This window comes from Pteropus medius, unplaced genomic scaffold, assembly GCF_902729225.1.
Source record: "Pteropus medius unplaced genomic scaffold, Ma_sr-lr_union100, whole genome shotgun sequence".
Taxonomy (NCBI): domain Eukaryota; kingdom Metazoa; phylum Chordata; class Mammalia; order Chiroptera; family Pteropodidae; genus Pteropus; species Pteropus medius.
The window spans coordinates 31,073,554-31,091,293 of record NW_024354500.1 but is presented as its reverse complement, the minus strand read 5'-3'; the positions used below and the strand labels follow the sequence as shown (position 1 = coordinate 31,091,293).

Below are 17,740 nucleotides of genomic sequence, written 5' to 3'. Positions count from 1 at the left end.
AGTATTATTAGAAGTGGTACTCTAGACAGTGATATAGTGGGGTCATAGTAATTGGTTAGTAAAAAATCCAGAAACATTTTTCTAAAGGAGCTGGGTGTACAGAATAAATAATAAACGTTTTTCTTCCATTCTATTTTCTTCATGCCTTTAGAGTACAGCAAAACCTCTATTTATCCAGAACTATACAAAGACCTCTACAAACTGATTATACCTATTCTATTCACTGCACTTACAACACCTAAGTGCACATAATCCTCACATACCAATGCTATTTCTCACCCTTCTGTCTTTATTACATTGTTCTTTTGCCTAGCATGCCTTCTCTTCTCCTCCTCTAACAGCCACACTCTCCTTAGGGCAGCCTTCCCAAAGGTGGTGCCTGATGTGCTGTGTTTCTCGCTCACATACATACACACGTGTACATCTGCAAAGGGAACATAGGAACTTCTGGAGGGGAATGGAAGTGTTACACATACAAATGTTTGATATTTTTAATTTTCACTGTGATGGCAGATATCTGGTTAATACATACTTGTTACACATCACTGAACTATACATTTAAAATGGGTATGTGTTATTGCATATAATTTACAATTCAATGAAATTGGTTTACAAAGAAAGCCCACACAAAAATATATAACACAAATAAACAGGAAAACAACAAAAAAACAGATTTAGCCCAGAAGTAGTAGTCAAGCTCACATTTAAGCCAAGCTTAAATTCTCAATTCCTAATATAAACTTAGGGTCAGTTAATCTGGTTTCCCTTTAACTTCAAAAATGTAAAAGAGGTAATTATGAAAAAAATAAAAATACCAGAAGGCTCCAACCATGTTTCACTCTTTTCTTTGATTTCACAACTGTGCTTTAACATGTCAATAAATTCTGTCAAACTAAAGTCCACAGTGACAGCTGAGAAAGAAGCAACAACTTTGTTTTATGTGCCACTGAATACACAATGACTTATGTAAGAAACCTGAATCTTCATTATGACTATCAAGAAATAATTTGAGCTCAACATCTTATTCTAAGAAGACAGTGTCAAATAATGCATTTTAAAAATACAATTTAACTAGAGGGGAGGGGAGAGGTAGATGGGGTAAATGCGGTCAAATATGTGGTGACGGAAAAAAATCTAACTATGGGAGGTGAACGCACAATGTAAATATATACACATATGCCTTACTGTTAAAATGTACAACTGAAACTTACCAGATTTTGTTAACCAACGTCACCATAAAAATAAACAAAAATAATAAATAATAAAAATACAATTTAGATTTTGAAATGCAATTTAAAAATTCCATTGAAAATCACTAAGCTAATGGAATATAATTATATCTAAACAGGCAAATTTCAGTTAATTGGTTCTAAAAAAACCCCACATACATGGAATGCCTCATTCCCAATGACCATGCTATTTAAATGATATATACTAGATATTTTAAGCTACTGTTTAGTACTTTAAAAGGCTAGGTACTATATTTAATTAACATTATCACATTTAATATTAACAAAGCTATAAGTATTATTGTCCCCATTTTATAGATGACAAGAGGTTAAGAGATTAAGCAATTGGTCCAAAGTACAAAAAACATTCAATTAGACTAAATAATTATACTTTTGTCCATTCTAGATTTTTAGCTCAGGATTATGTTATTTTTGTTATGGTATCATACCTTAGTCATTAACAAGCTATGTATTTTCTAAATTGTCACTTAAGCACACTTAACCTACCCAAGCAAATGTTTAGTTCAATCAAAATCGATAGATGATATATTGCCCTTAAATCTCACCTCAGTTTTTTGGTTTTAAGCATTAAAACTAAAATATTAAAGACATATTTTCCATTCAAAGTTCACTTAGACTTTCCTGCTAACTAGAGGACAATTTACCTTCCTGCCTTTGAAAGCCTCACTACAGTGGGTTAAAAAAAATTAGAAAAATTATGTTTGCTTTTAAGTGTTGTTTTCTGGCACTTCTATAACCTGTAGAGTTTGAGCTCTGTAAATGGATATTTGATGAAATCTCATACACTGTAAATAATCCAAAACCTGGTACAATGTGTTTAAGAAATGGACCTGGAGTCAGACAGATTTCAATTGATAATGTCTCTGCCACTAAGTAGCTGAAAAGGCCTGGCAGGTAGCTAACACTAGAGTGATTATTAGAAAAATTCGAGTCGTATTTATTGCCACATTTGCAGCATAGATTTCCTAGGTTTGTCTTTTAATGTGTATACTCCAAGTTATAAACAAAACCCATACCTGAAAAGTTGTGTGAGCCGTGAAGAGAGAAGTGCTTACTTTTTGCATATATACGATGCTTAGCAGGCAACAGTAGAGCCACGAATATCCATATCACTTCTTTCCCTCACCCCACTCCCCACCATCCTGGGGCAAAATGAACCTAAGAGTTCTGGTAAGTAGGAATTGGAACTTGTATTTCCCACAGAAACAGTATAAGTGGTAGCCAGACTTGTCACACTAAAGGTGAAACACATCTTTAAGTTGATCTGGGAATCTACCTATTTATAAGGTTCTCACTTTCTGAATTCCAAGAAGCCAGCATATACACACCTGTATTATACAACCCATTTTTACCATGGCAATTGGTGATAGCTTTCTCTTTGCTCAGTAGTCTAAAGATGATCTATCTTCAGGTGAATTTATCTATCTTCAGGTGAATTTCAAAGACTTACATTCTGGTTTGAAAGATGTGCATTAAGAAGTCTTATTCGAACTGTACTTACTCAAACTGTAAATGCTGGAATGGAAAGAGTCCAACCCTCTCACTTGCCGTATGAGGAAGCTGAGGCTCAGAATCACATGGGCTGTTTGGCAGGCCTTAGAATATAACACAAGTGGAACTCCAGATCCATGGTTCTGACAAATACTATCAGAGGTAAATACTGTCCTACTAACTAGGGCTGAGCATTTCTACAGTGGCAGGCGCTCCTTCCAACCATATCCAAGACCACGGTTTTAAGGCATTTTTTTTTTCCTTTTTTAATCCTAGTCTGTAGCCCTGTAAGTGTGACACCAAAACTTCCCACGAAGAGCAGTATTTTGGTATCAAACTAACACTGTCCAACGTATCGCATCCCAAACACCACTTTCTGTCTGCCAAGGCCATCCTTCATCTCTGGGGCCATACTACCCCACCACACCCTTCTCTACTCTTATCTGCCCAGTCTGTTTCTCAGTTATTGCTCAAGGTTTGGGCATTCTAGCAAGCTTGCTTGCTGTCTGCCCCTGCCTGAAAACTTCTATTGAGTAGATGTGATAGTGAATTCCTACTATGTGCAAGGATTAGTGCTGGCACTGGAGTAGTTAACTTCTCTCCTGCTCTTTCAAAGCTTCATTTCATCAAGGAAGGCTTCCATGATAAATGAGACTGGCTTTCAAACTCCTAACTGCAACCAGGGTAAAAAATAATTTACATGCATTTCCAATACACACCCCTTCAAATAACTCAAAGGTGTGATGTTATATTCTTACTATGTATGATAAATTGATATTCTTCATTGTTCTCCATTTTTTAAAAAGTCCTAGAAAAAAAATTTAGGGGGATAGAGAACATAGATCATAAAATATACACAATATACAAATACATAAAATGTCAGATGCTGTAAAGAAACAATGAACTTTAAGTTCTAAAACCTAAATTTATTTTTCAACCTGCTAATGGATCATGATGCAGTTTGTAAAATAATACTCTGTAACATATGAGTGATTACTTTGACATGATGCTAGAGAAATAGAAGCATCAGCAAATACTCAGGTGTAAGATCCACCTCTCCCCCGCCTCCTGAAAATGTCATACCTTCTGTGTGCCCCCAAATATGTAGAGATATAGAGCTACCACAATGGAGAATTAATACCTGCATACCACAGGTCAAGGATTGGGAGAGAGAACCAACTTGGAGGGAGACTAAGTTTCACCGAAGTGTCATTTTAGGAGTAGAAAGCAGAGTAGGGCTTTTTTTCTTAACCACCTGGGCAGTCTTCACAACCTCAATCTTCCTCTTGTGTCCGGCTGCCTATTTCCAACTGGACTATCAACACTTACAAGCAGGAGATGTGACTGAAGCAGAATTGAAAATAGTAAATGAGCAGTGGGTTTTTTAAAAATCTAAGACAACTTTTCTACTTTGTGGTTTCTGTTAAAAAGTAAACTCCCCACTCCAATAGACACTAGTTTATCTGGGGGTCGGGGGGAGAGCAAAGGGAGGTGTGGGAGAGGAAAAAATCTAAGGGGATAGAGGATAGACCATATAATACACAAATGAATATATAAAATGTCTGCTGCTGTATACGAAGAACTTTACACTAAAACTGGAGAATTATCACCAAATACATACTATAACCCTTTTCTAAGTATGACAAGTCACTTATAGTAAAACCATAAATTACTAAGTCATTATACTTTTCTAACTTAAAACAGCATAATTCCTTCAACTGCAAGAGGCAGAATTATCTTCCAATCTTAGAAGCAGAAAAACTAACTTTTTGCAGGGAGAGAAAGATTATTGGTGAAGCAGCACCTTGACACTTAGGTCAAGAGTGATAACACGGACTAGAAGATAAATTACTTACACCTGACCCAGCTATGGAACGAAAGCAAATGGTGAAAACAAAAAATATTGATGGTCTTTTCGAGAAGTCACTTAATTATCTAAACTGTACAAACGTTTGATTTTTAAAGACGGGAAGGGAGGACAGACAAAAACTTTAACACTGAGCAATGCTTTCCAGGGCATTACAACAAATAATGGTTCAACATATTGAGAATCCAGAGACATTTCACCTCCAGGCAGAACACATGTTGAAGCACTGATTTGTAAAGTTTAGATACTGGATAGAGGCCATGGAAAGGCACTAACAAATCCTAATTTTTAAGCGCTAGAGTTCCCATTTAGAATTAAACAGAACCAGGAAGGTTTCTCCTCTTTAGGAAAACCCAGCTGTAAGTTGTTTCAATTTATATCTATAAAGTGCGTGCGTGTGTGCGTGCGTGTGTTATGGCGGGGGAGGCGGGGTGGGGGATGGGGGTGATGAGGCGAAGTCAGAGGTTTAAAGATAACTAGATGCGGGGGGCGAAGCAAACATCCTGAGGACCTGATTCCTAATAGCAACGGGCCTTCCTAGGACAACTTTCGTTCCATGTTAATCGCAAAAGCACATTTTGAGATCGGACGGTGGATCGCGAGAGGAGGACGGCAGGTAAGCGGAGAAGACTGTAAACTCCCCGAAGCACCAAATGTCACACTTTTTCATGCTTGCGCCCTCCCCGTGTCCAATCCACATTTGCAGAATGAAGAGAAAACCCCTACGAATGAATGAATGAGAGAGAAGTCTGGGCAGAAGGCTCAGAGCAGGGCCCCACACCCCAGACGGACTTAGACACCCGCGGGACGAGGACAGGGACCGCGCGCCGGGGCGGGGAGACGCCCGAGTATCCTCAGGGCGCAGTGTAGGACGCGGACCGCCGTGGGGCCCTGGAGCCGGGGTCGCAGGTGAGGCCTTGCGGAACAAAGGCGGCGCAGGGTGGCCTGACACAGGTGCCTAGAGGGGGCGGGGGCTGTGGGAGCTCACCTCGTCGCCCCACTTGAGCACATCCTTGTGCCGGTCCTTGACGGCGTGGTAGATGTGCAGGAACTGGAGGATCCCGTGCCGCCGCACGTGGTCGGCGTGGCGCTTGGTCTCTTCCCAGCTCAGCGGCGATCCTTGGGACAGCAGCCCCATGGCCGCCCCCTCCTCCTTTTCCTTGGGGCTGACGGCGGCTGCTCGCTTCGGGCGCGGGACGCGAGCCGGACACTCGGCTATCCGCAGAAGATGAAGGCGGCGGCAGCTGTTCCGCCCCGGGGGGGCGCTCTCGGGCCGCAGCCGACAGAGGGAGGGTCGGGTCCGCTCCGGCTCACCCGCGCGAGGTCCTTGCCGCCCAGGTGACCGACCCAGGGATCCGGCGCACCCAGAGGACTTAGAGGCAGAGGACGAGAAGGCAAGCTGGGCGGCCCCTGGCCTGGCAGCCTCGTCCCTCGTTTGCTCTGGCTTGCGCCCTGCTCTGCCTCCGAGGCGGCGGCGACGGACCCAACAGCCGCGGTGCGGCAGCGGCTCCCGCTGCTCTTTGCCGGTGTCGTACACTGGCTTCTTCCTACTTGTGACCAAGACCTACGCCGCCTCGGAGCATGCCCAGTCCTCTTATCCGCTCTCTCGCCGTTCCTGTGAACGGTCCAGCGCTCCGGGTTTTATAAAGAACGGGAGGGGGCGGGGAAAAGGAGGCGGTGCAAGAAGGGAGGCGTGGCTGAGCGCCCGAAGGAGCAAAGGGGGCTGCAGAGGAGGCGTGCGCTGGCGGGATTAGGGCGGAGTCAAAGGGAAGGAGCTCGCCAGGAGTCGGGAGGGAGGTCGGCCTCGCTTTAGCAGACGCGATATGTATGAATTCGTTTTTTCTAACCCAAAGAGATAAACTCTGGGTTGGAGAAGAAATTTGATTATTTGAATTAATGAAGAACCCTCCAGATTATTTTTTAGGTGAGAGGGGCCTCACATTTATAAAAGCAGCGTGAGAACAGCAGGGTATAGAAAGAAAAATGTTACCTTGGGAGTCAAATGAAACACATTTAATTCTATGAGACCTTAGACAAGTTATTTCCAAACCTGTAAAAAATTATATTAATTCTTTTATGGGTGTTGTAAGAATGTGCATAGTGCAGATGTGCACATAGTTAATGGTCAATAAATGACCCGGTTATTAAGAGGAATCAACTTGTCTACAAGTTTTTAGACATGTGTATATATTACAAGTATTTGTGCAGTCTTTAAATTAACTGATGACATACATTTTTTTTTTGGATGGCACAGACATCATTCATTGCAACAAAAGGGGCTTTGTTACTATCTCCAGATGGATCATTTGAAGGAATCACTTCCAAAAGTATATCCCCCATCCAAGCCTAAGATTCATCTATTAAGTGATTAAAATGATGTTCATGTGAGCTTACCATGGGATTAGAAGATATTAGAAACAGCTTCTGTTGGCACTATCCTTGCGAAAAAGAAACAAGGTATTTCACCCCAAACTAATTGTTCAATAGATATGTGTTGACAGCAATGATATGACAGGTCAAGGAAAAAGTGTCGGCAACTAGATCATACATGTACCGAGGCTAGAAAGTGTGTATTCTTATTGTGCCCACTTCCTTCATACTATGAAGTTAACATTTAGTAAGCACTTATTAACTGCGAGATGGCTATTTGATAGTAGGAGTCTCTTCTCCCACACCCTTCATATTGGATATGCCCATCTCAGGCCTTGGTGACACAGATATTCAAGATCTGGCTGTAATTTCCCCAGTGGATGTGTGTGAGTATGGGGGTGTTGGGGCGGCAGTGAGGGGTCCACCTCTCACTTCTCATTTGAAGCTCAGTGAGATGAAGTTTCAATCCCCAGTGCACAGCCAGGATAAAAACCAAGCTTCATTCTAATTTGTTCACAGCTGACTCAACAGTCTGAGCCACTGCCCCTACTCTTCCTTGTACTCTCCCCGCCAACCTCTCCAGACCTGTGAGAACCTGACACATTCTTGTTTATCCTTTAAATTCCAGTTATTCCTCTCTGTTGCATTTATACATGCCCCTTTTACTACATTATGATAGAATCATTTAAACAACATCTCCACACTATCTAGTGACTTCCTCTAGGATAAGGATGATTTATGCCTTTTGTATCTTTAATTCTAGAAAACTGCTTTGTATAAATGTTAGCTTCCTGTGGAAGGCCGGTAATGTGGGGGTTGGGAGGGCAGCATTGGTTATGGTTTCACGCACAGGTGAGGCATCAAAAGGATCATTTTGTTATTCTTATAATCTCATCTTACATTTGCACTGACCTGCACTGTTCAGAACAATAGCCATCTGCCGTATGTAGCTACAGAATGTTTGAAACGTGGCTAATTTGACTGAGAAACTGAATTTTAGTTTTATTTAAATCCGGTTAAATGTAAATTTCAAAATTGATATTCCATTTGGTTACTGGGAAACTTTTAAGTAAATTTGAAATAGATTGAGAATGTGAATCCAGTTTTTCATGTTAATTTTATGAAACCTAAATACAGATCAAGTATTTCCAGTGAAAATTTAGTGGCCTGGGGAGATGTGCTGTGAGTATAATACACACAGCCAATCCAAAGGCTTGGGGCAAAAACAAAAAAGAATGTAAATATCTCATTAATAATTTTATATGGATTATATGTTGCTATAATATTTTAGATGTTTAGAGTATATTACTTAAATTAATCCACCTGTTTCTTTTTAGTTTTTAAAGGTGGCTAATGGAAGTTAAGATTACATATGGCTCACATTCCACTTAATTAAAACAGCGCAGGTGTAGACATCATTTACACTTTGCAAAGCACACACTTTTCTCGTACACCTGCTGCATTTCCTCACAATACAGTGAAGCTGGTCTCTTGGGAGAGCGCCAGTTTTTAATGAGGAAACAGAGATAGGGGCGGTTCAATAAGAGACAAAATTCTAGTCTAGTGAAACAAAGCTCTACGTGATACTGAATGTAGTGAGAGTTAATACTATAAATCGAGTTACTCAGCCCCAGATTCCGGTTGACACTCAAAGAAGGGCACCTCTCCCACCCTGCCCCCGAATTCCGAACCAGCATCCCAAGAGAAAGTCTCTGGGCCCCGGCCAATCCTAAATTAGGTGCAGCGTGGTGGCATCACCTGGCAGTTTTGTCAAATTTAAACTATGACCGCCACAGTGCCTCTGCCAATTACTGTTGGGGGTGGGGGGGATACCCACCACAGATCAACGAAAGTCATATTCAACAAGTCATTTCCCTTTCTTTGACTGTTTTGTATTTTTAGGTTTACTTCTCAATTTCATTCTGTAGACTGCAACTAGGATTGGGTTTCCAGTTCTGGGAGTGGATATTCAGCAGACAGCCTCGGGTAGAACGTTCAGGGCTTTAATTATCGTTAAAGAGAAAAGAAGGCTTTTATATTTTGCAGAATCAGGTTTTTCCCAGGCCTCAAAGAAAGGTAGAATCCTGTTCATTTCTTCCGCAGAAAAATGCAAGACGTCCACGGCCGGAATCAAGCCCTGACAGTGGCGCTTCAGCCGTCGCATCCTATGCTCCTAGCGCCCGGGACAATTGTAAGCTCCGCCTCTAGGGCCGTCTGGAAAACCCGGACCGTGGAGCCAGGAGACTGCGGACTCCGCGCAATCGCGCGGCCGAGCTGAGCATGCTCGGAGAGCGGATCAGCCGCTGGAGGAAGCGGCGTGGGGCTGGGGCGCTGCACGCTGCGCGGTTGTTGTGATACAACCCCCGCCACGTGACTGCAGCGGCCCGCCTCCCAGCACCGCCTCTCTGTGACTCAGCACTTTGTGCCGGCTCTGTGCTAGAAGTCAATCTAGAGAGAGCTGCACTGTAAAGTCTCTGCTGGCCACTCCTGACCGCTGGGCTGTTGCTGCTACTGGTATTGCAGCAGCCGTTTCAGGCTTGTCTGGCCTGGCAAGAAGAAAAAATATATATATCATTTCCCTGTAGTCATGCAGTGCGCAGTTTCCCTGAGTCAGCAGCTCCTCAGAGAGCTCTCAGCTGGCTGAGCAGAGATCAAATGAGGAAAGCAGAGTGGGTGTGCCTAGGAGTCTCTGAGGGAGGACCCTGTAGGTTCAAGCCCTTTGCTGTCTCCTGCCCCAAACCTTACTGCTCTCGAGTTACCCCGAGCATCCCCCTAGGTGGTCTTTTGGGTGGCCCCAATAACCCTCCTCTTAGTGCACCTGCTTTATGCCAAGTACTTTGACTTGGAATCTATAGAATAGTCATGGTTGCTGCCATGTTTTATAGATGAGGCAGCTGAGTTCCTGTACTGTAGTCTCCACTTATTCGTAGGGGATACATTCCAAGACCCGCCCCCCCCCCACCGTGGGTGCTTGAAACCACAGATAGTACATAACACTATATGTACTGTTTTTCTTATGCATACATATAATAAAGTTTATATTACTCTTGCACTTTGGGGCCATTAAGTTAAATAAAGGTTACTTGAATATAAGATAAGCACTGTGAGATAGTTGATCTGATAACTGAGATGGCTACTAAGTGACTGTCCGGTAGAGAGGAGGACGGTAGAAGATTTCATGATGCTACTCAGAACAGTGCCCACAATTTAAAAATGAATTATTTCCAGAATTTTTCATTTAATATTTTCAGACTGAAGTTGATGCAGGGAACTGAAACCAGAAAGTGAAAAACAAAACCCTGAATAATGGGGGGAGGGAGTTGGAGAGGGTGGCAGGAGGCTGCTGAAATAGTAAATAATAGGTAGTGACTACACAGGGATTTGAACTCCAGTGTGATTTCAAAGTCTGTGCCCTTTCTACTCCACCTCAGGCCGGAGTAAAGTTCAGGGCCTCCTTCGGTGGGACCCTTCTTGGGTGTGGATACTGCCTCCACAAAGCCCTTCTCCTCTGATACACCTTTTCCCTAAAAGACCTCTGGTCTGCCAGTGAGCTGCTTAAGACCTTCCTTTTGTTTTAATTAATTGGTAAAAACAAATGCACAGTTATTTCTTAACTTCAGTGTGCATAATACAAATACAAAAGATGTAGGATTTTCTCCCTACGATTGCATTATACTTGGAATTTGATTTCCTTATACTGAACAAGGCCCCTAGGGCCTTATGACAGAAGAGCAGTCGTCAAAAGGAGTAGACATATACCTACACTGTATCTTGTGCTTTATATCAAGTTTTGTTTGATTTTCTTAATAGTTTCAACATACATAAACTTGTAGTAGATAGCCTTGGTATGTTTTACAAATCAAATTTGCCCTTTCATAATTTTCTCTCTATACCTCACTCCTAAGAACCAGACTCAAAGAATGAGCACACTAATAACTCATATTTGTCTTTTGGGGGTCTTCACTTTAGCTCAGAGGGTAGTCTACTTAGTCAATTTAAGCAAAGTTGTGTTTCTCATCAGGGACCCCACCCTCTTCACCTCTTCAAATGAGAGTCTGGAAGGAACTGAGGTTTTCCTTCCAAGCTAAACACTCTCTGATGTCAGTACCACTAAATCAGTGAAAAACTGTGCAAATTTTTTTGTATCATGTGATATTTCTGACATATGTTGCTAAGATGCACTCTTGTCCTTTTAAGTAAGAAAACAAAACAGAACCTCTTTTAATTTGGTTTTTAAAGCTAATTTTTAGTTTACATGGATTTTTAAAAAAATACGAAAATCATCCTTTTCATGCAGAGTTAGAAACTAACTCTGCTCATCAAACGAAGGCCTTTATTAAGATGAGGAAGCCTGAGTGTGTAAAGAAGATGGGTAGGAGTCAACAAGGGGTAAGAGTAAGGATGTGGGAGGGAGAAAATTTGCCTTTAGAAGCAAGGTGTCTCAGGAGATTTAACTTAATGGGATCCAGACATTTGTGAAGTGGTGAGATTTTTTTTTTTCATAATGGTATCAATATTTTCCTATGAGATGCTAGAGAGAAGGTAAGGATGCCAAGATCAATGTGATAGGTGATAGCTGAGTCCAATAGACTCTATCTTTTCACTGAAGTATGGCTAAAGAAACCCAACTTTTTATTATGGACATTTCCAAATGAACAAAAAAAGAGAGAGAACATAGTATAATGTATCTATTACCCATCTTCAGAATCACCATATGGCTAATCCTGTTTTGGGTATTCACTCCCTTTCATTAGTTTAAAGCAAATCTCACTGGAGTGCGATCTCAAGTGAGGGCTAAAGAAAGAAAGAGGAACATAAAGGATGGTTTGGGGAACTGGTATGAGGGGTGATCTAGGAAGAGGGAAAGGAATAAGCAATATGCTAATCTCTTACTGGAAATTAATTTCCTTCATCCTGAAATTGGAGACTGTTAACATTAACCAGTTGTTTTAATTCCAAATTTTCTAGCTATTGTTGTTCAAAATTATGGGATATTGTATTTAAAAATGAAACAAAACTAAAAAACAATGCTTGTCACATGTAGCATAAACTATTTCACAATGGCTGGCATGGATAATTATTATGGTCAAATTAGGCCCACTGTCAAAAGGTAAGCTCTGTAAGGCAGTATTTATCCTTTTAAAGCTTTTTAATCTTAGTCACCACACTTTTCCTCTCATTTCACTCAGCTTGGTTCACGTAAATATATGTAAACTTCTTTCTAGGTTAGATAATGCCAATTAATTGATCTTTAGCACACAGCAACCCATTATTTGTGGATGATGAGATGTGAAAAAGTGGTAACCATAATTACATCTATTCAGAAAAGCAATTGTACTGGATATTGAGCAATTTTTCTTTAATAAGGCTATTTCCTAAGGCAAAAAAAAAGAGGGGAGGGGAGAATAACATAATTGTACTTCCCAAAGGTATTGTATTTATTTTTCCACACCCAATACCCTCCTGCAACCTATTTTAGTACTTAGGCCAAAATGTTTTAGATACCTTTGGGGGAGGGGGGCGGAAATCAACTCATCTAAAACTTATCCTACAATGAACAAGACAGCCCACACAAAGAATCATCCATTTCAAAATGTCAGCAGTGCCGGGTTGAGAAACCTTGCTCTACGTGCATCAGGATTAGCTCTAAGTATTATATGAGCGCCTTTCCTTAAATATTTGCAAGGGTTTCTAAAGTCATCAAAATGATTAGTTGAGAAGAACTGAATATATACAATGGTTAGTATCACTTTATGTGTAGTTATGATGAGCACAAATATACACAGCCATCAAATATACTTCTAGTCTTTTGTGCGCTGATGGAACCTATGATAAGGAGAGGTTAGGAACTCTTCTTTATTCTTTTTCTCTTTTTCTGATGGCCACTTACTGGTCCAGCTTTGGTTGACTCTCTGTTGTGTCTTATTTCCTGGCCATGTGAGACTAGTTATATATTTGTACCAATATTATTACTAAACTTCAGAGTTCTTAGTCGTTTGTCTAGATTTCTTAAAAATTCAGTTTTAAAGAACAAAAAACACATTAGATCTCCTAGAAGCTTTGTCACTACTGAACAGGGAATATGGATACTGGAAGAAGCTTCGATTTGAGTGTTAGAACTGAGTTGGAATCCAGCTCGGCCCCTTCTAGCTCTGTAACCTCAGGCAAGCTACTGTGCTTCAGTTTTATCATGTGTATAATGAGGAGAAAGTAATACTTTGCTGAGTGGTTGTAAAGATTGAAAATAACATGTAGAGCATCTGACACATATTGGGAGCTCATTAAATGGTACCGTTCTTGCACCAATCAAGGCAAAGTAGGACTTCAGGAGGAGCGACACTACTATGTTCAAGTATCTGTAAGCTTAGAAAATACCTTCCAGCCATGGCTGCTGCTGCTGCTGCAATGGTAAAACATTTTAGACTTTTCTGGAAAGATATTCCCCTGCTACTCAAAAGTCCAGCACCTGGAAATGCCAGGGTTAAAAGCTTTCTCCTGTCCACTAAAAGTTGCCTCTTTGGCACTTTAATTTTTGAAGTTTTGAGACAACTGCCTGTTTCTTAAGCATGTGTCATTCAGGCAAAACTTCACCTGCTCTTCTACCTTCTTCTTCCCCAAGTAGCAACCTGAACAAAGCAGAGAAGAACAAATTACTAGTCAGCAGCTGTCTCCATGGCCTCAGGTAAGGGCATTGTAGAACTAAGCTTCAAGGTAGGCAAGCTATACATAGCTCATATGGCAGGACGGTCAGTGAGTTCACCAAAGAGAGTGTTGCTGTGACGTATCACTTGGGGTGGCAGCTCTGCTCTGGCACAGTCCAACTGTCACCCTTCAGAGAAGTGTCCAGCCACAGTGTTGGGCACCAGCTAAGCAAATTGCTCTGTTTGTCCTTGATTTAGGGAAAGAAGGGGAACTAAGAAATCATTCAACATCTATTATGATCTGGAAGGCTCACATTTATTCCTCTCCACAAACCAAATAATACAGAGCTTCCCAAAATGTACGCCCAGAATGCAAACGTGCTCTGAATAGTAATGAAGGGCCAAAATGCTCATACCCTCAGCCCCTGTGATGGCGAAGCAGAACCCGATTTGGGTGATTGGAGCCCCCTAGGTACATCTCACTGTAAGCAGAAACATTTTTTTCAGTAGAAATATTCTCATTTTCAAGGTGTGCAATGTAATGAAAAAGGTTGGGGAAGACTACTATGAGGACTGACCCAATTTTACAGAGGAGGAAGCTGAAGTTCACAGATTAGGAAGCATACTCAGAGGTCATACTTATAAACAGCAAGTAAACAGCAGAACCAGAATTTGATTCCAAGTCTGTTTGCCTTCAAAGTCCAAGTTCATTTCACTTCCCTCATATTACTAAAAACAAAACAAAACCACATAAACAGTAATACCTAAATTTTGAACACACCTTTATGGCTTATGACTGCTTTGACAATAAAGGTGGAATTAAGGGGTGAGGGAATGTACATGTCTCATATACCAATACCACATCTTGTGCTTCACATCAACAATTTTATTTAATTTTCTTAACAATTTTTATTTCTTATGTGTAAAATTATAGTAGATAGCCTCGATATGTTTTATAAATGTTATTTGCCCTTTCACAATTTTCTCTCTATGCTCCAAGCTTTCTAAGAACTGGACTCAAAGAATGAGCACACTAATAACTCATATTTGCATATGATGGTGTAGCTTCCACATATTTGATCCCATTTTATTCTTATAACACACCTGTGCAGTGGGGCGATTTTACAGGGGAGCAAACTGAGACTGAGAGGTTACTTGTTTTGCCCAAAAGTCACACCACTAGTACAAGCCCAAGTTGGGGTTAGAACATATCATTATTGCTCCAACCCTGCCAGCACTTGGCAATGGATATTGATTAGTGAGTATTTCATCACAAACACAGTTCTTCGAGAGCTGAAGTTTAGTAGATAGTTGTCCCCTGATTCTCTTTTAAAAAATATTCTCAGTCAACTGTCTTTTAAGAGTAAATTAAAAAGGAAACCTGGCCCAGGAAGTGACTTTCTTCTCTGGGTAGAGGAGCTGACTTGTGGTGTGCGGTGCAGTCAGTGTTCCTTCTCATGGGGGTGAAGGCTCAATTGCCCAAGTTCGCCCCGTCTCCTCCTCACAAGGTCTTTCCTGACAGTATCCGTATCTGACCTTCTACCTGCAGGTCTTAATAAGTAAGCTACCTTAATATTATAGATAATGTAATGCAATATAATATAATATCTTAATATATATGCCCCATTTTCACAACTGGATTATGTACTCTTGTAGAATTTTAATCCAACTCATTTTAGAGATGAGAAAACTGAGCTAAAGACAAGTTGAATGATAAAAACTGCACTTAAACCCAGGTCTTTTGACTGCATATCTGGATCTTCTTGCCCCAAGAACGATGGTGCAATTTCTATTTAGTAGAGACTTTCAAAATAAGATAGTTATCTTTACTGGTTCAAGTCTTTAAAAGAGAAACTCTTGAACTTGATGACATTTTAAAGTTTTTTATACATTTCTATTTCTTTCTTTATACCCTTTGATTTCTTTGTCCATAATTTTGAGGTTTTAGAATAATACTTATGTCATGTGCTGATGGAGGAAGAAATCGAAGAAGACCAAAAGGCAGAGGTTGAACACCAATTACCTGAAGAATAGGCGTAGGACTTACTATAGCTAGAAGACCCTCAAGAGATTATTTCTTTTTAAAGGAAAATCCTCACTAAGTATGATCACTAGAGTAAATCCACGGGTGTAAAACAGGCCACTCCTTTTTAGTAAATGATATTAGTGAATGATTTAGTGAATGATATTAGTAATATCATTCACTAAAATTCATGGTATTGAAAATGAAAATTCTCTGTCCAGAATTGTCTCTAAAGTACACAGCAAAGCCCTTTTTTTCTGTGTGGGAGAACCAAATACAGCTATTGTGAGAGACTGTGAACCATTTTCACATAGAAGGAACTAATCGTTGCTTGCACTGCCCTCAGCAAGGTCAGGGGCACAGACAATCCTGGACTTCTGCTCAGTGTGATGGGAAAATTCAGTAGGATTTCTGAGTCATTAGATTGCAATGGTGCTTCCAAAAGCTAAAACCTTGAATGTGAGAATGTGTCCTTGAAGGTAAGATTATTCTTGGAGTTAGATTTAGGTACTATCTTGTTTCTACTATGCAAGACAAGTGGCTAAAAACTCTTGTACAGATGTTTTTTAATGTTTAATAACATGGATTAAATATATCCATAAACTGACTGTGAAATTAGTACCAATGTTGATCTGGGCTAAAAAGAACTTTTAGAAGTTTGGACAATGTATAACATTCCATGATTATATAACTAAGGCAATTCTCTGCCAATTGTATTAAAATTGGGCTTGATTATTTAACAAGTATTTACGAGTGCTGGTCTTGTTCTTGGTGCTGGGGATACTGGGTGAATAGGAAGGACAACATTTCTGTTCTCATGGAGTTTTTCTGCTAGAGGGAGAAGATGGATAATAAACAAGAAAATAAACTCCATCATTTTAGATGCCAATTTGAAAGTAATAGAGGGTGCCTATTGTTATCATGATGATTTACATGTGCCAGACTGTCTTTCTGGTTAGTTTTGCTAATGATTTAGTTACCAATGCTGTGATTTCACAGGCTGAAAAATCTGCCAGCTCTAGAGAATTTTCCTTTGCTCCAGCTGGGGATAAAATCTGTCTGTTCAAGTAGAGAGAATTCGTTCCACCTTTTCCTTCGGGTTGGGCATATAGCTTCCTTCTTCAATTCCTTAAAAATGAGATAATCAGTGTGAAAGGTTATTGAAAGACAGATGCTTTAGGTCAGGGGTCCCCAAACCCTGGGCCATGGATCGGTACAGGTCCGTGGCCTGTTAGGAACTGGGCAGCACAGGAGGAGGTGAGCAGTGGGAGATAAGAAGGAAACTTCATCTGTATTTACAGTGGCTACCCCGTGCTAGCATCACTCCCTCAGCTCCACCTCAGGTCATTGAAGGCATTAGATTCTCATAGGAGTACCGGTTCTCGGTGCCAAAAGGTTGAGGAATGCTGCTTCAGGTAACTTTGATAATTCCTAGTGTCTGTTAAAAGTCTACAGATCCTTAGAAACATAATATTTAAACAATTTCTAAAGCCTAAAGGGTTTTTGAGAAATTTATGATAGGATTTATTTAGAAAGACAAAATGTGTCAAAATGTCAAAGAATATTTGATTTGATATTTTAAGTCTGTTGATTAAATTGACTCATTATATGGTTAAGATTTTTTTTTCACAATTTACTTGAGATGAAAACAATAATCAATGGCATGCTTTTACTAATATTACACTATAATATTCTGCAGTAGACCATATTGATATAAAGTTCCTAGCACAGGGCAGTGTGCTAGAATGTAAAGCAAGAGAGAAAAAGTACAAATAGTCTTGTTTTCCAGAAATTTTGTTCAATTTATGATGTCAAATTTGTAAGAAGTAATTAATTTAACCCACATTAATTATATTACATCCAGAGTTGCTTATAATTCCTGTTTTATTTCCCCTCATAAGAAAACAACATAAGTTCTGCTTGAAGATGAAATCCTCAACAACAGTTTTCTCTCTTTTATCCATTTTTGTATTTTCTAGATGTGAAAAGGAGATTCAGAGTCATCACATTTTAAGTAAAATGATATGTGTAGAGGTTTCCAAGTTATAGTTTTCAAGTTATGTCTAGTTTATACAGTTTTAGGGCTGTTTTATAGTCA

At 40.3% G+C, this 17,740-nt stretch overlaps 1 protein-coding gene across 1 annotated transcript in view; it reads right to left on the bottom strand.

The window, feature by feature from the left end:
- GCLC (glutamate-cysteine ligase catalytic subunit) overlaps positions 1-6,232 on the bottom strand; it is a 43,237-nt gene extending 37,005 nt beyond the window's left edge. Inside the window, exon 1 of the mRNA XM_039853123.1 lies at positions 5,597-6,232. Coding sequence (XP_039709057.1) covers positions 5,597-5,746 — 150 coding nt within the window. The 5' untranslated portion in view covers positions 5,747-6,232. The remainder of the gene's footprint in view (positions 1-5,596) is intronic.
- Between the last annotated feature and the right edge of the window lie 11,508 nt (positions 6,233-17,740).